Source organism: Taudactylus pleione, unplaced genomic scaffold (assembly GCF_031769625.1).
Source record: "Taudactylus pleione unplaced genomic scaffold, aTauple2 ptg000318l, whole genome shotgun sequence".
Classification (NCBI taxonomy): Eukaryota; Metazoa; Chordata; class Amphibia; order Anura; family Myobatrachidae; genus Taudactylus; species Taudactylus pleione.
Genome location: NW_028284719.1, coordinates 855,644 through 881,466, shown reverse-complemented (window position 1 = coordinate 881,466; position 25,823 = coordinate 855,644). Strand labels below are relative to the sequence as shown.

At 42.4% G+C, this 25,823-nt stretch overlaps 2 protein-coding genes across 2 annotated transcripts in view; both read left to right on the top strand.

Moving 5' to 3' along the window:
* The window catches only part of LOC148509598 (olfactory receptor 5V1-like), a 29,098-nt gene extending 7,537 nt beyond the window's left edge, over positions 1-21,561 (top strand). The window contains exons 3-6 of the mRNA XM_088442917.1: positions 5,006-5,044; positions 5,929-6,013; positions 13,461-13,615; positions 21,514-21,561. Of these exons, the coding sequence (XP_088299043.1) occupies positions 5,006-5,044; positions 5,929-6,013; positions 13,461-13,615; positions 21,514-21,561 (327 nt within the window). The remainder of the gene's footprint in view (positions 1-5,005; positions 5,045-5,928; positions 6,014-13,460; positions 13,616-21,513) is intronic.
* On the top strand, positions 21,562-22,488 carry LOC148509597 (olfactory receptor 5V1-like). The gene has a single exon (XM_088442916.1). The coding sequence runs from the start codon at positions 21,562-21,564 to the stop codon at positions 22,486-22,488; it is 927 nt and encodes a 308-aa protein (XP_088299042.1).
* The last annotated feature ends 3,335 nt before the right edge of the window (positions 22,489-25,823 follow it).

Below are 25,823 nucleotides of genomic sequence, written 5' to 3'. Positions count from 1 at the left end.
CTCCTTCCTCTGCACCACTACTCTCCCCCCATATTCTTTACCACTACTCTCCCTGCTTCCTCTGCGCCACTACTCTCCCTCCTTCCTCTGCACCACTACATTCCCTCCTTCCTCTGCACCACTACTCTCCCTCCTACCTCTGCACCACTACTCTCCCTCCTACCTCTGCACCACTACTGTCCCTCTTCTATACCACTACTGTCCCTTCTTCCTCTGCACCACTACTCTCCCTCCTTCCTTTATACCACTACTGCCCCTCTTTCCTCTGCACCACTGCTCTCCCTTCTTCCTCTGCACCACTACTCTCCTTCCTTCCTTTCTACCACAACTCTCCCTCCTTCCTCTGCACCACTACTCTCTTTCCTCCATACTACTGCTCTCCCTCCTTCCTCTGCAGCACTACTTTCCAATTCTTCCTCTGCACCACTACTCTCCTTCCTTCCTTTGTACCACAACTCTCCCTCCTTCCTCTGCACCACTACTCTCTTTCCTCCATAGTACTGCTCTCCCTCCTTCCTCTGCACCACTACTCTCCCTCCTTCCCCTGCACCACTACTGTCCTTCCTCCATATAACTGCTCTCCCTCCTTCCTCTGCAGCACTACTTTCAATTCTTCCTCTGCATCACTACTCTCCTTCCTTCCTTTGTACCACAACTCTCCCTCCTTCCTCTGCACCACTAATCTCCCTCTATCCTCTGCACCACTACTTTCACTCCATCTTCTTTACCACTACTCTCCCTGCTTCCTCTGCACCACTACTCTCCCCCCTTCCTCTGCACCACTACTTTCCCTCCATCTTCTTTACCACTACTCTCCCTCCTTCCTCTGCACCACTACTTTCCCTCCAACCTCTGCACCATTACTTTCCCTCCATCTTCTTTACCACTACTCTCGCTCCTTCCTCTGCACCCCTACTTTCCCTCCTTCCTCTGCACCACTACTCTCCCTCCTACCTCTGCACAACTACTCTCCACCTTCTATAACACTACTGTCCCTCCATCCTCTGCACCACTACTCTCCCTCCTTCCTTTATACCACTACTCTCCCTCTATCCTCTGCACCACTACTTTCCCTCCATCTTCTTTACCACTACTCTCCCTGCTTCCTCTGCACCACTACTCTCCCTCCTTCCTCTGCACCACTACTTTCCCTCCATCTTCTTTTCCACTACTCTCCCTCCTTTGTCTGCATCACTACTTTCCCTCCTACCTCTGCACCATTACTTTCCCTCCGTCTTCTTTACCACTACTCTCCCTCCTTCCTCTGCACCACTACTTTCCCTCCTACCTCTGCACCACTACTCTCCCTCCTACCTCTGCACAACTACTCTCCATCTTCTATAACACTACTGTCCCTCCTTCCTCTGCACCACTACTCTCCCTCCTTCCTTTATACCACTACTGCCCCTCCTTCCGCTGCACCACTACTCTCCCTTCTTCCTCTGCACCACTACTCTCCTTCTTTCCTTTGTACCACAACTCTCCCTTCTTCCTCTGCACCACTACTCTCTTTCCTAAATATAACTGCTCTCCCTCCTTCCTCTGCAGCACTACTTTTCAATTCTTCCTCTGCATCACTACTCTCCTTCCTTCCTTTGTACCACAACTCTCCCGCCTTCCTCTGCACCACTACTCTCCCTCTATCCTCTGCACCACTACTTTCCCTCCATCTTCTTTACCACTACTCTCCCTGCTTCCTCTGCACCACTACTCTCCCTCCTTCCTCTGCACCACTACTTTCCCTCGATCTTCTTTACCACTACTCTCCCTCCTTCCTCTGCACCACTACTTTCCCTCCAACCTCTGCACCATTACTTTCCCTCCATCTTCTTTAGCACTACTCTCCCTCCTTCCTCTGCACCCCTACTTTCCCTCCTTCCTCTGCACCACTACTCTCCCTCCTACCTCTACACAACTACTCTCCACCTTCTATAACACTACTGTCCCTCCTTCCTCTGCACCACTACTCTCCCTCCTTCCTTTATACCACTACTGCCCCTCCTTCCTCTGCACCACTTCTCTCCCTTCTTTCTCTGCACCACTACTCTCCTTCCTTCCTTTGTACCACAACTCTCCCTTCTTCCTCTGCACCATTACTCTCTTTCCTCCATACAACTGCTCTCCCTCCACCTTCTGCAGTACTACTTTCCAATTCTTCCTTTGCACCCCACTACTCTCCTTCCTTCCTTTGTACCACAACTCTCCCTCCTTCCTCTGCACCACTACTCTCCCTCTATCCTCTGCACCACTACTTTCCCTCCATCTTCTTTACCACTACTCTCCCTGCTTCCTCTGCACCACTACTCTCCCTCCTTCCTCTGCACCACTACTTTCCCTCCATCTTACCACTACTCTCCCTCCTTTGTCTGCACCACTACTTTCCCTCCTACCTCTGCACCATTACTTTCCCTCCATCTTCTTTACCACTACTCTCCCTCCTTCCTCTGCACCACTACTTTCCCTCCTACCTCTGCACCACTACTTTCCCTCCATCTTCTTTACCACTACTCTCCCTCCTTCCTCTGCACCCCTACTTTCCCTCCTTCCTCTGCACCACTACTTTCCCTCCTACCTCTGCACAACTACTCTCCATCTTCTATAACACTACTGTCCCTCCTTCCTCTGCACCACTACTCTCCCTCCTTCCTTTATACCACTACTGCCCCTCCTTCCGCTGCACCACTACTCTCCCTTCTTCCTCTGCACCACTACTCTCCATCCTTCCTTTGTACCACAACTCTCCCTTCTTCCTCTGCACCACTACTCTCTTTCCTCCATACTACTGCTCTCCCTCCGTCTTCTGCAGTACTACTTTCCAATTCTTCCTTTGCACCCCACTACTCTCCTTCCTTCCTTTGTACCGCAACTCTCCCCCCTTCCTCTGTACCACTACTCTCCCTCCTTCCCCTGTACCACAACTCTCCCTCCTTCCTCTGCACCACTACTCTCCCTCCTTCCTCTGCACCACTACTGTCCTTCCTCCATACCACTGCTCTCCCTCCTTCCTCTGCAGCACTACTCTCCTTCCTTCCCCTGCACCACTACTGTCCTTCCTCCATACCACTGCTCTCCCCCCTTCCTCTGTACCACTACTCTCCCTCCTTCCCCTGTACCACAACTCTCCCTCCTTCCTCTGCACCACTACTGTCCCTCCTTCCCCTGCACCACTGCTGTCCTTCCTCCATACCACTGCTCTCCCTCCTTCCTATGCACCACTACTCTCCCTCCTTCCTCTGCACCACTACTCTCCCTCCTTCCCCTGCACCACTACTGTCCTTCCTCCATACCACTGCTCTCCCTCCTTCCTCTGCACCACTACTCTCCCTCCTTCCCCTGCACCACTACTGTCCTTCCTCCATACCACTGCTCTCCCTCCTTCCTCTGTACCACTACTCTCCCTCCTTCCCCTGTACCACAACTCTCCCTCCTTCCTCTGCACCACTACTCTCCCTCCTTCCCCTGCACCACTACTGTCCTTCCTCCATACTACTGCTCTCCCTCCTTCCTCTGCACCCCTACTCTCCCTCCTTCCCCTGCACCACTACTGTCCTTCCTCCTTACTACTGCTCTCCCTCCTTCCTCTGCAGCACTACTTTCCAATTCTTCCTCTGCACCACAACTCTCCCTTCTTCCACTGTGATGTTGGATCTCCAGTGTTTTGGATTGCATTTCAGAGTCTCTCCCTCGTAATCAGGCACCATTTCACACAGGAGAGTTTATGGAAAGGATGTGGGCTGTTGTTGGTCTTCAAAAGATGCTATTAGGATGCCATTGGGACACCATTAGCAGTAGATAAGAGAGAGTTGTAGTAGGTAGATGGAGTAGTTTGGAAGGGTGACTGCTTTGTCACTGTGTGTGTGATTATTTGTCAGACAGACTAGCTAGCAGCTGCAATCCAATGCACTGCAAACTGCAAACAAGCTACTGTGTGTTTGTCAGGCATAGTAGCACCAGCAATCCAGTGCTGCAAACAGGCTGTTGTATAAGTAAGCTTCTTGCACTTGATTTTTTTCCACAAGGATATCTAATCTATCTACACTGCAGTATATATATTATATTGTTACTTGTGTATGAGGGTAGAGAGGCAGTGTGATTACAAGATTATTTGTCCAAAAAATACACTGTCTGTGCTGTGTCTGACTTTGCTGCACCCCAAAGAAACCTTATTTCCTGTTATAAAAAACATAATTGCAAGAAAAATATATTATTTATGTGCAGTCTTTTATAATTCAATTTTAATAGTACAGTATTTCAAGAGTGTGTGTCCTGGAAAGGAAGCATATATTACTGTACTTACTCTTGGTGTTGTTATGTGCCTGTTAACTGCACGCCAAAAATTAATAACAGAATATATTTTTTATCTGGTGTCCAAACAAATGTGTAGTCTTTAATTATTACATCTTAATAGTATTTCAATGGTGTGTGTGTAAATTACTGTACTATACTTACTCCATTATAGTGGAATAATTGTTTATTTTTTTTGGTGTAAAAAAAATCTCCAGTCTTTTAATAAAACTGCACGGTAAAGGTAACATTCACTTGGTTTGGTGGCAGCTAAGTTAAACTAGAGTAGATAGCATTAATCATGGATCAGTCGATAGAAGAAGATCAGCCCAGGACTAGTGCTGTCACTTATAGTACTTATAGTACTTTTACATCTACTTCACAGAAAGGGTAGTGGACAAGTGGAATAGCCTCCCATCAGAGGTGGCAGAGGCTAAGACAGTAGAGCAATTTAAACATGCATGGGATAGACATAAGGATATCCTTCAGAAGAAGTAAGAATCAATAAGGGTTGAGGTAACAATATGTTTAAAAATAGGGCAGACTAGACGGGGCAAGTGGTTATTATCTGCTGTCAAATACTGTGTTTCTATGTACTTTTAAAGGAGGTCAAGGGGAAAGAAGGTGTAAGGAAGAGCACCTTAAATCTGAAAAGAATTTTACGGTCTTAAAGACAACATCACCTCTAACTATGAAGGGAAAAGTTACTCTCGAAAAATTTAAAATTGTCAACATGCCATACAACACACCTAGTGGCAAGGTAAGACTCAGACTGTAGCCTTTCTTTGTGAGTGGTGGTCTAAATACTGCTCTTTCATGCGCTAGAATGCCTGTCATTGAAATCAGGGCCAAACACAGTCAGACCTTTTCTGTAACTAAGTATTCACCAACAGATGTGTCACCTCTAAAACAGGCAAATCAGAGTGCAAAGAGAAAATTAAGACTGAAGAACAAACTGTGTGTTCACAAAATTCTGCAAATGCTATGTGTGAGTCTCCCAGAGAACTGTCCTTCCACACTTTCTAATCTCTCTGCAAATATAGTAATAATAGTAGTAAAAGTAATGATTATGGTTTAGACATAGAAATTGAGGATGCTACCGTGGAAGTGCAACAGGATGATGGGGATATTTTTGTACCTGACACTATTGAGAATGTTGGTTATTAATGTGTTGGACTAGAATAAGTTGATAAAATTCAGGAGGAGCATATTGTTTGAGTCAAAGTAAGTCAACCACCAGTGGCAACAGTTCTTGCCAGTGATAAGAAGAAGAACATTGTCATGCCTGGGCATAAGACCAAAAAAGCCACCTCTTCCATGTGGAATCATTTTTACTGGAAACCTGATAACATTTGTCAAGGTATCTATACCATTTGTGAGGCCAAAGTAAGTAGTGGAAGGGACCGTTAACCATATAGACACCCCCTTCATTACATCATTTACAGTAATTTCATGCAAATTATTTACCAAACTCTGCAAAATCATGTAATATAATAACAAGCAGTCCAGCATCAGCTACCAGCAGCATGGATAGATCCCTGCACATGTAATCTAGACCACCAAAGCCTTCAACATCAATCTAATCATTAATGATGCAGTTCTGCATCCAATTTGTAAAGGCAAACTAACTCATCCCCTATCCAGGACTCCAAAAGAGAGTCCTTGTGCACTAGGGCTGCTGCTGCTGGGGATCAATCTTCATCACAAAAGGGTACTAAGAAGCCTAGGGGTATGTTTACTAAAGTGTGGGTTTTTAAAAGTGGAGTTGTTGCCCATAACAACCTATCAGATTCTAGCTATTATCTTCTACAAGGTGCTGGATAATGATATGGAGAACTTGATTGGTCACTATGGGTAACAACTCCACTTCTAAAAACCTGCACTTTTCTAAATATACCCCTAGTAGTTTCAAAGAACAATTGTCTGTGAAACAATCATTTGACAGCTGCCATCCTGTTGGACAGTGGATCACTGAAGCCATGATGCCTACTGGTAACTTGATTTAATCAAACCACCAAAATGTTTTCTTTTCTGGGGGTCTAAACAAACCAACCTCTTCGGCCACAAAGTGGCAGTCCTTGTCACTGAATGGTTTGTTAAACTGTGCATGTCCTTTTTAAAATAGAACATAAGGGTGGGTGGGAGGGAGCAAGGAATATTCCATTGAGCACCACTTTTCATTATGGGCTATGGGAGTGTCATGGGCATGTTATGGGAGTGTCATGGGCATGTTATGGGAGTGTCAAGGGAGTGTCATGGGAATGTTATGGGAGTGTCATGGTCGTTTTATGGGAGTGTCATGGGCGTGTTATAGGAGCATCATGGTCATGTTATAGGAGCATCATGGTCGTATTATGGGAGTGTCATGGGTGTGTTATGGGTGTGTTATGGGAGTGTCATGGTCATGTTATGGGAGTGTCATGGTCGTGTTATGGGAGTGTCATGGTCATGTTATGGGAGTGTAATGGTCACATTATGGGAGTGTCATGGGCCTGTTATGGGAGTGTCATGGTCGTGTTATCGGAGTGTCATGGGTGTGCTATGGGAGTGTCATGGTCATGTTATGGGAGTGTCATGGTGTTGTTGTGGAAGTGTCATGGGCGTGTTATGGGAGTGTCATGGCCGTGTTATGGGAGTGTCATGGGCGTGTTATGGGAGTGTCATGGCCGTGTTATGGGAGTGTCATGGGCGTGTTATGGGAGTGTCATGGCCGTGTTATGGGAGTGTCATGGGCGTGTTATGGGAGTGTCATGGCCGTGTTATGGGAGTGTCGTGGGCATGTTATGGGAGTGTCATGGGCATGCTATGGGAGTGTCGTGGGCATGCTATGGGAGTGTCATGGGCATGTTATGGGAGTGTCATGGGTGTGTTATGGGAGTGTCATGGGCATACTATGGGAGTGCCATGGGTGTATTATTGGAGTGTCATGGGCATGTTATGGGAGTGTCATGGGCATGTTATGGGAATGTCATGGGCGTATTTTTGGAGTGTGTTCTCCCCCAAGTGGGATCCAGGGGCCAAGATGGAGTGATATAGTTGGAAGATAATGTCTATATCCATGGGGTGATAAATGCTGACACGCTCCATTGGGGTGGGTACCTTGGAGCAAGTAGGGGACGGAAGGGATGAGTCAAAAAAGCTCAGAATTTTAAGGTACTGCAAGAAACAAGATCCCTGGATTTTGCTCCCGTATTTGAATTTTGGACTGTGCTGCAGCCCCACCTCTGTAGCCATCAGTTGTCCATTCTATCTTTTGTACATTCTCTTCGGCAACCAAAGACAAAGTTTATTTTTTCATCTCATTAGCTAATCCTGCAACCTTTGCCCTCGAAGCTATTCATTCCCAGCTTCTCCAATCCATCTGCCTCACTGCATGTCCAGGGCTCATCTCTTAGAACTATTTATCTGGCATATTTTCTGTTCTTCTTTAAACATTCACTCTTCATGCCACTCCTAAAGAAACCATCTCTCAGTCCAATGTTTTCTCTTTCCACTTACTGCTCTATTTCTCTCCTGTCTGTTGTCACTAAACTACTTGAGCAACTTGTATACTACTGCAATGGCAAATGCAGTATTTCAAGAGGGGAGTTTCCCGTCATCCCCCAAAAAGAGGACATGACCATCATACCACTAGAAATACTACTGTGTTTATTATTGTTAGTTGCTTAGTCCTTCCACATCATGAAGAGAGAAATGTGAAGGAGAGACTGCAGTCGGGACAAAGTTGTGAGTTTGACATTCTCACAAAATAAGATCTTCCCCACTAGAATCAGGGCTGTCCTGCTGTATCCTACCTGTTCTTGTAGCTTTCTCTACCTCCTTGCTGTTCATGCCTTAAGCTCAGCTGCTACTTGTCCAGTAATGTTGGGGCCCTGCTTAGAGCAAGGATAGGTACATGACCAACCAGACCAGATGATAAATCAACAGCTCCTTATTTAATAATTAGGCCACACTTCTTGCCACCAGTCCTGACATTAAATTAATAGCATTCCTATTTAATAAATAGACATATTTATTAAATAGGTTAATAGAATTCAAATGAACACATTTGCCACCAAATAGACCAGATATTAACTTAATAACATTAATAGTAGACACATTTCATGTATACGCTTTTTCTCTCCTAAAAGTTATGATAAAATAATTAACAATCCCATATCATAAACAGCCCTCTTCCACAAACTCAGAGCCACATTCAATTAATAGCCCCAAACCACCCCAGCATTAAATGAGTAGTCCCCTCACCAGACCATTAATTAATAGGCACCACCATGACCCACCATCAAATAAATTGCTCTACCACCCCAGAAATAAATGAATATCTCCCTCCCACTATTAAATGAATAGCCTCATCCTCATGATTAACTGAATAGTTCATGCCCCTGCCCCATTTACGTTCTTCCATATGATGCAGTATATTTCAGAACAAGTAGACTTTTCTGTCTGCCTCTCTTGCTTTCTGCACACTGGGCAACATGTATGTCAGTTCCACCACTACGGGTCACCTTACATGACCAGTTATCATTTGGCTTCTCCATGTGGCTGCCTCAGCAGAATACCAGCAAGCCAAGCAGAAAGGCTTCAGTTCAGACTGATTGGACGGGTGGAAAGGAATGGATCTGGCCACACGTAGTGAGCTGGCTGGTTCTAAGGGAGGGACCAGCCTGTCAGTAATCTGTCACCTCATTCCCAGGCCTCAAGTGGGGTTTGCAGACATCTGGAGACCCCTCCTAAGTGCATGCCTGAACTGCCTGTCTTACTTTCTAGTCTACCACAAAATATCAATCAGACTGCACTCACAAAAGTGATCGATGGTCTACGTCAGGGGTGGGGAACTTTTTTTCTGCTGAGGGCCATTTTAATATACAGTATATAACATTAACGCCCCCTCTGTGTGATGTCACATGGGGGCGGGGGCACAATCGCCAGTGATTACAGCAATGCCTGGAGCATCCTAAGGATGCTCTGGGGAGCTGTAAGGGCTGCATAGATTCTGGCTGCAGGGTGACATTACAGGCACCGTGCTAGCCAGATAAAGCTAGCAGAAAAGAGCTCGGAGGGCCAGACCAAATGATTCCGAGGGAAAATGGCGCCGCGAAGGTTCCCCATCCCTGGTCTACATATAGCAAAATATAAAGGTCATTTTATTTTTACTCAGTGTTTTCTGATGCTTTCAGCACTGTTGACCACTCACTTCTCCTTCACAGCTTTCACTCCATTTGCCTTTGTGACATAGTGCCTGATTCAGAGCTGAACGCTCTGACCAGATCGCTCGCTCTGAATCAGGGCCCTCCTACCTGTTTTAGGAGCATCCTCATGGACGCTCGCATAGTTGTGGGTTACCACCCACATCTTATGCGAGCGTCCATGATGATGGTCGCGATGGTCAAGACCATCGCGACCATCCGGCTTGCGACGGAGGCCCTGCGGTAGGGTCTCGCTGCCGCAAGCCCTGGAGTGATTTTGGCTCTATCAGAGCCAAAATCACTCCCACTGACATCACTAGTGATGTCAGTGGGGCCGGCTTCAGACTGGCAGGAACGCCCCCGGCATGCCCACCAAAGGGGGCGTGCTGTTAATCAACATCAACAGCACACCCCCTTTGGTGCGAGACCCAGAGCGATGGAAAGCCCGTCGCTCCCCGGGTCTCGCGCATGCGCACGACGGAGCTCCCTCCGTCGTGCGCATGCGCAGTGGGGAACATCAACCCGCTTCCGAACGTACTGCCACTCGCGAGCAGGTCTGAATGACCCCCATAGTTCTTTCCTGTTTCACTTCCTGTCTAGTTCTAGTTGATTTAGTTCAGGGATGGGCAATTAAGGGCACTCCAGCTGTTGTTGAACTACATATCCCAGCATACCCATCCACATATTTTAGCATGCTCTGATAGCAAAATTGTTGCAGGGCATGCTGGGATGTGTAGTCTACAGCAGCTTGAGGTCGGCCTATTGCCCAACAATGTTTTAGTGTCTCTACCTCTGGACCCCCCTCCCCTCAACTGCCACTATTTATTGGGTTTCATATGGCTTGGATCTTGGCACCTCGCTCTTCTCACTGTACACCTCATCTTTTGAGGAACCTACGGAACTCATTTTCTCATTCTGCAGAATTTTTTTTTCACTTTTGTGACATTAACTAAAATAATTTTTTAAATAATACAATTTTAATACATTTTAAAATAGCTGAACAACTGAAATAATTGTATACATGTTTACTCCTCTGAATACTTGGGATAGGTCACCAAACATATTTCCCAGACACACTCCCATATATAGTTATATATCTAATTAAAGGTTTGCTTAGGGAGGTAAAAGTCCATATTTGCTGCAGAGATCCATAACTCCCGCAGGTAACGGAGTACAGTCTCTGTAGATCACCAGATCACCGCTTTGTACTGTCCCCAGGCTGTAAGACCTCAGTGTGTGTTATTTGCCTAATGTGGAAGTATAAAAAATGAGATACGCGAGGCATAACCCTTGGAAGCCACTAACAGAAGTCATCTGTTTCAGTTGCAGATAATTGATCTACTTTTCTGGAAAAGATGTCATCTGTGGTAAAAATTATTTTTGTGTCAAGTCAATTGCTTATTCTTTAAAAAAAAATACAATGTGGATTATCAATTGGTGGAAAGGCAAAACTAAAGCGGATGTAAAGGAACGAGAGTGGCAGTTGGAGAATTGTCTTTGGATACACTGCACAAATGGAACAACTGTGCCTAGAACCACAGAAAGGAGAAAGAATTCACTGTGTAAGAGCTGGGACTGGAGACTGTCTTTCTGTGAGTTGCTCATATTTTAGTGTCATTGGTTATCTTTACATGGTGAATTTCTATGTTGTATTAATAGGCGTATACACTGAGGAATTTAATTACTGGACTGAGCTCAGGATTGTATCTGAGATTGTGTTAAACACTGTCACCGACCACTCATGATATAATAATGAATCGGTACTACACAATGACAGAGAGACAAAATAGAATTCTTTTATATGCATTTGTGGTTACATTTTGGATTGTAAAATGTAAAAAACATAAAAAAAAATATTCTACACTATGTGTACACTGTATGCTGTGTATAAGATTTTTGATAGATTTGGGGATATGACTTGGATTATAATGCACATTACACACTGACAGTAATCGGAAGACAACAGTGGCTATTTATAGCCTGTACTTTATTTGGCCAATATACTAGTATTATTATTATTATTATTATTATTATTATTATTATTATTACTATTATTATTATATCTCTATCTATCTATCTATCTATCTATCTATCTATCTATCTATCTATCTATCTATCTATCTATCTCATAGTTATATATCTATTTTCTATCTATCTATCTATCTATCTATCTATCTATCTATCTATCTATCTATCTATCTATCTATCTATCTATCTATCTATCTCATATCTATCTATCTATCTATCTATCTCATATCTATCTATATATCTATCTATCTCATAGCTATATATCTATTTTCTATCTATCTATTTTATATCTATCTATCTATCTATCTATCTATCTCATAGCTATATATCTATTTTCTATCTATCTATCTATCTATCTATCTCATATCTATCTATATATCTATCTATCTCATAGCTATATATCTATTTTCTATCTATCTATCTATCTATCTATCTATCTATCTATCTCATATCTATCTATATATCTATCTATCTCATAGCTATATATCTATTTTCTATCTATCTATTTTATATCTATCTATCTATCTATCTATCTATCTATCTATCTATCTATCTATCTATCTATCTATCTCATATTTATCTATGTATCTATCTATCTCATAGCTATATATCTATTTTCTATCTATCTATCTATCTATCTATCTATCTATCTATCTATCTATCTATCTATCTATCTATCTATCTATCTATCCACACACCATATAATACAACATTATATTTATATACTATAGTTACAGCATACTCTGCAGTAATTTACAAATGAGAACAAACACAGTAATGAAATCAAACTAGGAAGGAACATGCACTAAATTTAGTAAAACCACTGTTTTACAGCATGTATTAAAATTTTTGGCTTGGTTTGGAAAACACAAGGTTTATTAAAACAAAACCACTCGAAAATCAGCGTTTTACAAAGCCCCACATTAAACAGTCCATCTCGCGTTTGTGCAAGAAGAAGACGTTGGGCGGGATGTAATAAATATCTGCAAACAAGCTACTGTGTGTTTGTCAGGCATAGTAGCACCAGCAATCCAGTGCTGCAAACAGGCTGTTGTATAAGTAAGCTTCTTGCACTTGATTTTTTTCCACAAGGATATCTAATCTATCTACACTGCAGTATATATATTATATTGTTACTTGTGTATGAGGGTAGAGAGGCAGTGTGATTACAAGATTATTTGTCCAAAAAATACACTGTCTGTGCTGTGTCTGACTTTGCTGCACCCCAAAGAAACCTTATTTCCTGTTATAAAAAACATAATTGCAAGAAAAATATATTATTTATGTGCAGTCTTTTATAATTCAATTTTAATAGTACAGTATTTCAAGAGTGTGTGTCCTGGAAAGGAAGCATATATTACTGTACTTACTCTTGGTGTTGTTATGTGCCTGTTAACTGCACGCCAAAAATTAATAACAGAATATATTTTTTATCTGGTGTCCAAACAAATGTGTAGTCTTTAATTATTACATCTTAATAGTATTTCAATGGTGTGTGTGTAAATTACTGTACTATACTTACTCCATTATAGTGGAATAATTGTTTATTTTTTTTGGTGTAAAAAAAATCTCCAGTCTTTTAATAAAACTGCACGGTAAAGGTAACATTCACTTGGTTTGGTGGCAGCTAAGTTAAACTAGAGTAGATAGCATTAATCATGGATCAGTCGATAGAAGAAGATCAGCCCAGGACTAGTGCTGTCACTTATAGTACTTATAGTACTTTTACATCTACTTCACAGAAAGGGTAGTGGACAAGTGGAATAGCCTCCCATCAGAGGTGGCAGAGGCTAAGACAGTAGAGCAATTTAAACATGCATGGGATAGACATAAGGATATCCTTCAGAAGAAGTAAGAATCAATAAGGGTTGAGGTAACAATATGTTTAAAAATAGGGCAGACTAGACGGGGCAAGTGGTTATTATCTGCTGTCAAATACTGTGTTTCTATGTACTTTTAAAGGAGGTCAAGGGGAAAGAAGGTGTAAGGAAGAGCACCTTAAATCTGAAAAGAATTTTACGGTCTTAAAGACAACATCACCTCTAACTATGAAGGGAAAAGTTACTCTCGAAAAATTTAAAATTGTCAACATGCCATACAACACACCTAGTGGCAAGGTAAGACTCAGACTGTAGCCTTTCTTTGTGAGTGGTGGTCTAAATACTGCTCTTTCATGCGCTAGAATGCCTGTCATTGAAATCAGGGCCAAACACAGTCAGACCTTTTCTGTAACTAAGTATTCACCAACAGATGTGTCACCTCTAAAACAGGCAAATCAGAGTGCAAAGAGAAAATTAAGACTGAAGAACAAACTGTGTGTTCACAAAATTCTGCAAATGCTATGTGTGAGTCTCCCAGAGAACTGTCCTTCCACACTTTCTAATCTCTCTGCAAATATAGTAATAATAGTAGTAAAAGTAATGATTATGGTTTAGACATAGAAATTGAGGATGCTACCGTGGAAGTGCAACAGGATGATGGGGATATTTTTGTACCTGACACTATTGAGAATGTTGGTTATTAATGTGTTGGACTAGAATAAGTTGATAAAATTCAGGAGGAGCATATTGTTTGAGTCAAAGTAAGTCAACCACCAGTGGCAACAGTTCTTGCCAGTGATAAGAAGAAGAACATTGTCATGCCTGGGCATAAGACCAAAAAAGCCACCTCTTCCATGTGGAATCATTTTTACTGGAAACCTGATAACATTTGTCAAGGTATCTATACCATTTGTGAGGCCAAAGTAAGTAGTGGAAGGGACCGTTAACCATATAGACACCCCCTTCATTACATCATTTACAGTAATTTCATGCAAATTATTTACCAAACTCTGCAAAATCATGTAATATAATAACAAGCAGTCCAGCATCAGCTACCAGCAGCATGGATAGATCCCTGCACATGTAATCTAGACCACCAAAGCCTTCAACATCAATCTAATCATTAATGATGCAGTTCTGCATCCAATTTGTAAAGGCAAACTAACTCATCCCCTATCCAGGACTCCAAAAGAGAGTCCTTGTGCACTAGGGCTGCTGCTGCTGGGGATCAATCTTCATCACAAAAGGGTACTAAGAAGCCTAGGGGTATGTTTACTAAAGTGTGGGTTTTTAAAAGTGGAGTTGTTGCCCATAACAACCTATCAGATTCTAGCTATTATCTTCTACAAGGTGCTGGATAATGATATGGAGAACTTGATTGGTCACTATGGGTAACAACTCCACTTCTAAAAACCTGCACTTTTCTAAATATACCCCTAGTAGTTTCAAAGAACAATTGTCTGTGAAACAATCATTTGACAGCTGCCATCCTGTTGGACAGTGGATCACTGAAGCCATGATGCCTACTGGTAACTTGATTTAATCAAACCACCAAAATGTTTTCTTTTCTGGGGGTCTAAACAAACCAACCTCTTCGGCCACAAAGTGGCAGTCCTTGTCACTGAATGGTTTGTTAAACTGTGCATGTCCTTTTTAAAATAGAACATAAGGGTGGGTGGGAGGGAGCAAGGAATATTCCATTGAGCACCACTTTTCATTATGGGCTATGGGAGTGTCATGGGCATGTTATGGGAGTGTCATGGGCATGTTATGGGAGTGTCAAGGGAGTGTCATGGGAATGTTATGGGAGTGTCATGGTCGTTTTATGGGAGTGTCATGGGCGTGTTATAGGAGCATCATGGTCATGTTATAGGAGCATCATGGTCGTATTATGGGAGTGTCATGGGTGTGTTATGGGTGTGTTATGGGAGTGTCATGGTCATGTTATGGGAGTGTCATGGTCGTGTTATGGGAGTGTCATGGTCATGTTATGGGAGTGTAATGGTCACATTATGGGAGTGTCATGGGCCTGTTATGGGAGTGTCATGGTCGTGTTATCGGAGTGTCATGGGTGTGCTATGGGAGTGTCATGGTCATGTTATGGGAGTGTCATGGTGTTGTTGTGGAAGTGTCATGGGCGTGTTATGGGAGTGTCATGGCCGTGTTATGGGAGTGTCATGGGCGTGTTATGGGAGTGTCATGGCCGTGTTATGGGAGTGTCATGGGCGTGTTATGGGAGTGTCATGGCCGTGTTATGGGAGTGTCATGGGCGTGTTATGGGAGTGTCATGGCCGTGTTATGGGAGTGTCGTGGGCATGTTATGGGAGTGTCATGGGCATGCTATGGGAGTGTCGTGGGCATGCTATGGGAGTGTCATGGGCATGTTATGGGAGTGTCATGGGTGTGTTATGGGAGTGTCATGGGCATACTATGGGAGTGCCATGGGTGTATTATTGGAGTGTCATGGGCATGTTATGGGAGTGTCATGGGCATGTTATGGGAATGTCATGGGCGTATTTTTGGAGTGTGTTCTCCCCCAAGTGGGATCCAGGGGCCAAGATGGAGTGATATAGTTGGAAGATAATGTCTATATCCATGGGGTGATAAATGCTGACACGCTCCATTGGGGTGGGTACCTTGGAGCAAGTAGGGGACGGAAGGGATGAGTCAAAAAAGCTCAGAATTTTAAGGTACTGCAAGAAACAAGATCCCTGGATTTTGCTCCCGTATTTGAATTTTGGACTGTGCTGCAGCCCCACCTCTGTAGCCATCAGTTGTCCATTCTATCTTTTGTACATTCTCTTCGGCAACCAAAGACAAAGTTTATTTTTTCATCTCATTAGCTAATCCTGCAACCTTTGCCCTCGAAGCTATTCATTCCCAGCTTCTCCAATCCATCTGCCTCACTGCATGTCCAGGGCTCATCTCTTAGAACTATTTATCTGGCATATTTTCTGTTCTTCTTTAAACATTCACTCTTCATGCCACTCCTAAAGAAACCATCTCTCAGTCCAATGTTTTCTCTTTCCACTTACTGCTCTATTTCTCTCCTGTCTGTTGTCACTAAACTACTTGAGCAACTTGTATACTACTGCAATGGCAAATGCAGTATTTCAAGAGGGGAGTTTCCCGTCATCCCCCAAAAAGAGGACATGACCATCATACCACTAGAAATACTACTGTGTTTATTATTGTTAGTTGCTTAGTCCTTCCACATCATGAAGAGAGAAATGTGAAGGAGAGACTGCAGTCGGGACAAAGTTGTGAGTTTGACATTCTCACAAAATAAGATCTTCCCCACTAGAATCAGGGCTGTCCTGCTGTATCCTACCTGTTCTTGTAGCTTTCTCTACCTCCTTGCTGTTCATGCCTTAAGCTCAGCTGCTACTTGTCCAGTAATGTTGGGGCCCTGCTTAGAGCAAGGATAGGTACATGACCAACCAGACCAGATGATAAATCAACAGCTCCTTATTTAATAATTAGGCCACACTTCTTGCCACCAGTCCTGACATTAAATTAATAGCATTCCTATTTAATAAATAGACATATTTATTAAATAGGTTAATAGAATTCAAATGAACACATTTGCCACCAAATAGACCAGATATTAACTTAATAACATTAATAGTAGACACATTTCATGTATACGCTTTTTCTCTCCTAAAAGTTATGATAAAATAATTAACAATCCCATATCATAAACAGCCCTCTTCCACAAACTCAGAGCCACATTCAATTAATAGCCCCAAACCACCCCAGCATTAAATGAGTAGTCCCCTCACCAGACCATTAATTAATAGGCACCACCATGACCCACCATCAAATAAATTGCTCTACCACCCCAGAAATAAATGAATATCTCCCTCCCACTATTAAATGAATAGCCTCATCCTCATGATTAACTGAATAGTTCATGCCCCTGCCCCATTTACGTTCTTCCATATGATGCAGTATATTTCAGAACAAGTAGACTTTTCTGTCTGCCTCTCTTGCTTTCTGCACACTGGGCAACATGTATGTCAGTTCCACCACTACGGGTCACCTTACATGACCAGTTATCATTTGGCTTCTCCATGTGGCTGCCTCAGCAGAATACCAGCAAGCCAAGCAGAAAGGCTTCAGTTCAGACTGATTGGACGGGTGGAAAGGAATGGATCTGGCCACACGTAGTGAGCTGGCTGGTTCTAAGGGAGGGACCAGCCTGTCAGTAATCTGTCACCTCATTCCCAGGCCTCAAGTGGGGTTTGCAGACATCTGGAGACCCCTCCTAAGTGCATGCCTGAACTGCCTGTCTTACTTTCTAGTCTACCACAAAATATCAATCAGACTGCACTCACAAAAGTGATCGATGGTCTACGTCAGGGGTGGGGAACTTTTTTTCTGCTGAGGGCCATTTTAATATACAGTATATAACATTAACGCCCCCTCTGTGTGATGTCACATGGGGGCGGGGGCACAATCGCCAGTGATTACAGCAATGCCTGGAGCATCCTAAGGATGCTCTGGGGAGCTGTAAGGGCTGCATAGATTCTGGCTGCAGGGTGACATTACAGGCACCGTGCTAGCCAGATAAAGCTAGCAGAAAAGAGCTCGGAGGGCCAGACCAAATGATTCCGAGGGAAAATGGCGCCGCGAAGGTTCCCCATCCCTGGTCTACATATAGCAAAATATAAAGGTCATTTTATTTTTACTCAGTGTTTTCTGATGCTTTCAGCACTGTTGACCACTCACTTCTCCTTCACAGCTTTCACTCCATTTGCCTTTGTGACATAGTGCCTGATTCAGAGCTGAACGCTCTGACCAGATCGCTCGCTCTGAATCAGGGCCCTCCTACCTGTTTTAGGAGCATCCTCATGGACGCTCGCATAGTTGTGGGTTACCACCCACATCTTATGCGAGCGTCCATGATGATGGTCGCGATGGTCAAGACCATCGCGACCATCCGGCTTGCGACGGAGGCCCTGCGGTAGGGTCTCGCTGCCGCAAGCCCTGGAGTGATTTTGGCTCTATCAGAGCCAAAATCACTCCCACTGACATCACTAGTGATGTCAGTGGGGCCGGCTTCAGACTGGCAGGAACGCCCCCGGCATGCCCACCAAAGGGGGCGTGCTGTTAATCAACATCAACAGCACACCCCCTTTGGTGCGAGACCCAGAGCGATGGAAAGCCCGTCGCTCCCCGGGTCTCGCGCATGCGCACGACGGAGCTCCCTCCGTCGTGCGCATGCGCAGTGGGGAACATCAACCCGCTTCCGAACGTACTGCCACTCGCGAGCAGGTCTGAATGACCCCCATAGTTCTTTCCTGTTTCACTTCCTGTCTAGTTCTAGTTGATTTAGTTCAGGGATGGGCAATTAAGGGCACTCCAGCTGTTGTTGAACTACATATCCCAGCATACCCATCCACATATTTTAGCATGCTCTGATAGCAAAATTGTTGCAGGGCATGCTGGGATGTGTAGTCTACAGCAGCTTGAGGTCGGCCTATTGCCCAACAATGTTTTAGTGTCTCTACCTCTGGACCCCCCTCCCCTCAACTGCCACTATTTATTGGGTTTCATATGGCTTGGATCTTGGCACCTCGCTCTTCTCACTGTACACCTCATCTTTTGAGGAACCTACGGAACTCATTTTCTCATTCTGCAGAATTTTTTTTTCACTTTTGTGACATTAACTAAAATAATTTTTTAAATAATACAATTTTAATACATTTTAAAATAGCTGAACAACTGAAATAATTGTATACATGTTTACTCCTCTGAATACTTGGGATAGGTCACCAAACATATTTCCCAGACACACTCCCATATATAGTTATATATCTAATTAAAGGTTTGCTTAGGGAGGTAAAAGTCCATATTTGCTGCAGAGATCCATAACTCCCGCAGGTAACGGAGTACAGTCTCTGTAGATCACCAGATCACCGCTTTGTACTGTCCCCAGGCTGTAAGACCTCAGTGTGTGTTATTTGCCTAATGTGGAAGTATAAAAAATGAGATACGCGAGGCATAACCCTTGGAAGCCACTAACAGAAGTCATCTGTTTCAGTTGCAGATAATTGATCTACTTTTCTGGAAAAGATGTCATCTGTGGTAAAAATTATTTTTGTGTCAAGTCAATTGCTTATTCTTTAAAAAAAAATACAATGTGGATTATCAATTGGTGGAAAGGCAAAACTAAAGCGGATGTAAAGGAACGAGAGTGGCAGTTGGAGAATTGTCTTTGGATACACTGCACAAATGGAACAACTGTGCCTAGAACCACAGAAAGGAGAAAGAATTCACTGTGTAAGAGCTGGGACTGGAGACTGTCTTTCTGTGAGTTGCTCATATTTTAGTGTCATTGGTTATCTTTACATGGTGAATTTCTATGTTGTATTAATAGGCGTATACACTGAGGAATTTAATTACTGGACTGAGCTCAGGATTGTATCTGAGATTGTGTTAAACACTGTCACCGACCACTCATGATATAATAATGAATCGGTACTACACAATGACAGAGAGACAAAATAGAATTCTTTTATATGCATTTGTGGTTACATTTTGGATTGTAAAATGTAAAAAACATAAAAAAAAATATTCTACACTATGTGTACACTGTATGCTGTGTATAAGATTTTTGATAGATTTGGGGATATGACTTGGATTATAATGCACATTACACACTGACAGTAATCGGAAGACAACAGTGGCTATTTATAGCCTGTACTTTATTTGGCCAATATACTAGTATTATTATTATTATTATTATTATTATTATTATTATTATTATTACTATTATTATTATATCTCTATCTATTTATCTATCTATCTATCTATCTATCTATCTATCTATCTATCTATCTATCTATCTATCTCATAGTTATATATCTATTTTCTATCTATCTATCTATCTATCTATCTATCTATCTATCTATCTATCTATCTATCTCATATCTATCTATCTATCTATCTATCTCATATCTATCTATATATCTATCTATCTCATAGCTATATATCTATTTTCTATCTATCTATTTTATATCTATCTATCTATCTATCTATCTATCTATCTCATAGCTATATATCTATTTTCTATCTATCTATCTATCTATCTATCTATCTCATATCTATCTATATATCTATCTATCTCATAGCTATATATCTATTTTCTATCTATCTATCTATCTATCTATCTATCTATCTATCTATCTATCTCATATCTATCTATATATCTATCTATCTCATAGCTATATATCTATTTTCTATCTATCTATTTTATATCTATCTATCTATCTATCTATCTATCTATCTATCTATCTATCTATCTATCTCATATTTATCTATGTATCTATCTATCTCATAGCTATATATCTATTTTCTATCTATCTATCTATCTATCTATCTATCTATCTATCTATCTATCCACACACCATATAATACAACATTATATTTATATACTATAGTTACAGCATACTCTGCAGTAATTTACAAATGAGAACAAACACAGTAATGAAATCAAACTAGGAAGGAACATGCACTAAATTTAGTAAAACCACTGTTTTACAGCATGTATTAAAATTTTTGGCTTGGTTTGGAAAACACAAGGTTTATTAAAACAAAACCACTCGAAAATCAGCGTTTTACAAAGCCCCACATTAAACAGTCCATCTCGCGTTTGTGCAAGAAGAAGACGTTGGGCGGGATGTAATAAATATCGAGTCTGCCGGAGGTGCGGGATGCAGACTGATCTCGATCGTTTTTTTAAATTTGCAGTCGGCTTTGCCTTGTAAATGACTGCAACTTTAAAAAAAATAATCGAGATCAGTCTGCATCCCGCACCTCCGGCAGACTCGATCTTTATTACATCCCGCCCAAAGTGTGAGATTTATAAAGCTGGGATTGGCCAGCCACCAGTAAAATCATCAGAAAGAGGCAGCTGTGAGCAGAGGAATATTAACGCTCAATGGTGCCAGTGTAAGGAATGGGCCAGGCTGTCAGTAATACGTCACCTGCCCAGACCTTGAGGGGTGGAGGGCTTCAGACATCTGGATTCCCTTCCTCTGAGCTTCTAGCCCCCCTTTAGCCCCTCACATCTCACCTTGTTCCAGTAAGAAGGTCCTTCATCCTCCGCGTCGCCATTTTTCCAGTGATATTTGGTTATAACTTATGTTATACTTGAACGTAAAAAAGATTTATCTTTTTTTTTTTATCAGATAATCGATTTCACCTTTAATTTCTCTCTACAGATTTTGGTTGACTGAATGGCAACTAACGAGACTTATTTTGATGATTTTATCCTATTAGGATTCTCTGAAGGACAGAGTTTATTTCCGTTTTCAATCGCGATGATCTACACTATGATTGTTATTGGGAATCTTACTGTTTTTAGCATTGTTCGGGTTGACCACCATCTTCAGACACCGATGTACTTTTTCCTGAGTTGCCTATCTGTACTAGATGTCTGCTACGCTACAGTCACTCTCCCGGCTATGCTGGTCAATGCTGTAATGGGCAACAGGAAGACTTCCTTCAACAAATGTTTTATACAGCTCTATTTCTTTGTGTCTTTTGGAGGAGCAGAATGTCTTCTTCTAGCTGCCATGGCATATGACCGATACGTGGCTATATGTAACCCACTGCACTATCTACTCATTATGAATAAGATGTTCTGCTCATATTTTGTTGCAGGATGCTGGGTCTGTGGATTCCTGAACTCAATGTTTCACACTTTGATGACTGTTAAACTGACCTTCTGTGGAGATCGGCACATCCACCATTTCTTCTGTGACGTTCTCCCAATGCTAGAAGCAGCTTGTAGTGATATAGACAGCAGCCAGGTGGTACTGCACGTTGTCACAGTGTTTCTAGGGGTGTATCCTTTTCTACTTGTGATGTACTCATACACACATATCATCTCCACTATACTGAAAATCCGCTCTACTTCGGGAAGGCAGAAAGTCTTCTCCACATGTTCCTCGCACCTCATTGTTGTTACCATCTTTTACATAACAGGTGTATTTAACTACAATGGTCCTATTTCTGGAGATTCCTTTGTCATTGTCCAAGTGTCATCACTTCTGTATAGCGCTCTACCTCCATTGTTGAATCCTTTTATTTACTGTTTGAGAAACGAAGAGGTGAGGAGCGCTTTGAGAAGGGCAAATATTAGAAGACAAAATCTGATTTAATGAATTCAACTTATGAATATTATTGTGTCATGCTTACTTTGCTTATTTGATAAAAATAGAACCATCTAGTACATATTAAAACTTGCACAGAATAAAAACTAAGCATATAATAGTGCTTCTTCAGGCTAGTGAATTTACAAACCCATCTCAGCGCCAGTGGCCCCATCAGCCCTAGCGGGCCACCCCCTCAGGTCCCAGTGCCCTTAGGCAGCTGCCTAATGGAAGTGCTTGCCCTACACCCAATCCATCATTCTCCATCAGTTGCTACAGGCAAAAGCTAGCAGACTTCCCTTATGGTCCCCAGCTCTGTGCGCCTCTCTGACTTGCATCTTGCTTAATTATAAAGCAGAGAATCATGCTGGGTAGACAGCACACTGTATGGTGTATAGTAAGATATTTCATTCAATCACAGATCGGAACAATATATTGTACAGATTGTGCAGTTGTACATGACGATCCGTCATTCACGATGGTCGTTTATCGTATTGTCCCATCTACTGTTCTGCATGGCAGATGGAACGATGCAATGAATTACACATTGCAGTTACATGTTGCATGTAATAACACAGGAGTATGTGGACCGTACACGTTCCTTCAGCAATTCACGAATATATGCATGCTTATGTATATCACTATTACTTTTCTTGCAATTAAGAGTGTATAGAAATAATTGAGAATATATAAATTAGTTGTATGAGTTGCAGAAGACCGTATTTGTCGAATGGCCTCAAGAGGTGAGGAGCGCTTTGAGAAGGGCAAATATTAGGAGACAGAGCCGTAACTAAAATTTTTGGTGCCCTGTGCCAGAGAAAGCATTTGCGAACCCCCCCCCCCATGAGGCAATGGCCCTGAAAATGGGCCATGGCCTCATGGGGAAGGGCCAGGGAAGAGATAGGGGAGACCATGAGATGCTGGGGATAAAGAAAGAGGAAGCTACAAGTGAGAATGATGATAAACAGGAAAACTTCCTCTGCACCACTACTCTCCCTCCTTCCTCTGCACCACTACTCTCCCTCCTACCTCTGCACCACTACTCTCCCCCTTTCATCTGCACCACTACTGTCCCTCCTTCCTCTGCAGTACTACTCTCCCTCCTTCCTCTGCACCACTACTCTCCCTCCTTGCTCTGTACCACTACTCTCCTTCCTTCCTCTGCACCACTACTCTCCCTCCTACCTCTGCAACACTACTCTCCCTCTTCTATACCACTACTGCCCCTCCTTCCTCTGCAGTACTACTCTCCCTCCTTCCTCTGCACCACTACTCTCCCTCCTTGCTCTGCACCACTACTCTCCTTCCTTCCTCTGCACCACTACTCTCCTTCCTTCCTCTGCACCACTACTCTCCCTCCTACATCTGCACCACTACTCTCCCTCCTTTCTCTACACCACAACTTTCCCTCCTTCCTCTGCACCACTACTCTCCATCCTTCCTCTGTACCACTACTCTCCCTCCTTCCTCTGTACCACTACTGTCCCCCGTTCCTCTGCACCACTACTCTCCCTCTTCTATACCACTACTGCCTCTCCTTTCTCTGCACCACTACTCTTCCTCCTTCCTTACCACTTCTACCCTCCTTCCTCTGCACCACTGCTCTCCCTTCTTACTCTGCACCACTACTCTCTTTCCTTCCCCTGCACCACTACTCTCCTTCCTCCATACTACTGCTCTCCCTCCTTCCTCTGCACCATTACTCTCCCTTCTTCCACTGCGATGTTGAATCTTCAGTGTTTTGGATTGCATATCAGAGTCTCTCCTTCATAATCAGGCACCATTTTACACAGGACATTGTATGGAAAGGATGTGAGCTGTTGTTGGTCTTCAAAAGATGCTATTAGGACACCATTGGGACACCATTAGCAGTAGATAAGAGAGAGTTGTAGTAGGTAGATGGAGTAGTTTGGAATGGTGACTGCAGACATATTTGTCACTGTGAGTGTGATTATTTGTCAGACAGACTAGCTAGCAGCTGCAATCCAATGCACTGCAAACTGCAAACAAGCTACTGTGTGTTTGTCAGGCATAGTAGCACCAGCAATCCAGTGCTGCAAACAGGCTGTTGTATAAGTAAGCTTCTTGCACTTGATTTTTTTCCACAAGGATATCTAATCTATCTACACTGCAGTATATATATTATATTGTTACTTGTGTATGAGGGTAGAGAGGCAGTGTGATTACAAGATTATTTGTCCAAAAAATACACTGTCTGTGCTGTGTCTGACTTTGCTGCACCCCAAAGAAACCTTATTTCCTGTTATAAAAAACATAATTGCAAGAAAAATATATATTTTATATGTGCAGTCTTTTATAATTCAATTTTAATAGTACAGTATTTCAAGAGTGTGTGTCCTGGAAAGGAAGCATATATTACTGTACTTACTCTTGGTGTTGTTATGTACCTGTTAACTGCACGCCAAAAATTAATAACAGAAAGAATATCTTTTTTATCTGGTGTCCAAACAAATGTGTAGTCTTTAATTATTACATTTTAATAGTATTTCAATGGTGTGTGTGTAAATTACTGTACTATACTTACTCCATTATAGTGGAAAAATTGTTTATTTTTTTTGGTGTAAAAAAAATCTCCAGTCTTTTAATAAAACTGCACGGTAATGGTAACAGTGTCTCATTTCCCTATCTAATTGTACATTCACTTGGTTCGGTGGCAGCTAAGTTAAACTAGAGTAGATAGCATTAACCATGGATCAGTCAATAGAAGAAGATCAGCCCAGGACTAGTGCTGTCATTTATAGTACTTATAGTACTTTTACATCTACTTCACAGAAAGGGTAGTGGACAAGTGGAATAGCCTCCCATCAGAGGTGGCAGAGGCTAAGACAGTAGAGCAATTTAAACATGCATGGGATAGACATAAGGATATCCTTCAGAAGAAGTAAGAATAAATAAGGGTTGAGGTAACAATATGTTTACAAATGGAGCAGACTAGATGGGCCAAGTGGTTCTTATCTGCCGTCAAATTCTGTGTTTCTATGTATCTATGTACTTTTAAAGGAGGTCAAGGGGAAAGAAGGTGTAAGGAAGAGCACCTCAAATCTGAAAAGAATTTTACGGTCTTAAAGACAAGATCACCTCTAACTATGAAGGGAAAAGTTACTCTCAAAAAATGTAAAATTGCCAACATGCCATTCAACACACCTAGTGGCAAAGTAAGACTCAGACCGTAGCCTTTCTTTGTTAGTGGTGGTCCATATACTGCTTTTTCATGCATTAGAATGCCTGTCATTAAAATCAGGGCCAAACACAGTCAGACCTTTACTGTAACTAAGTATTCACCAACAAATGTGTCACCTCTAAAACAGGCAAATCAGAGTGCA

Bases quoted from the DNA above. Each gene is read 5' to 3' on its own strand.
- LOC148509597 (XM_088442916.1), top strand. From the start codon at position 21,562: ATGGCAACTAACGAGACTTATTTTGATGATTTTATCCTATTAGGATTC.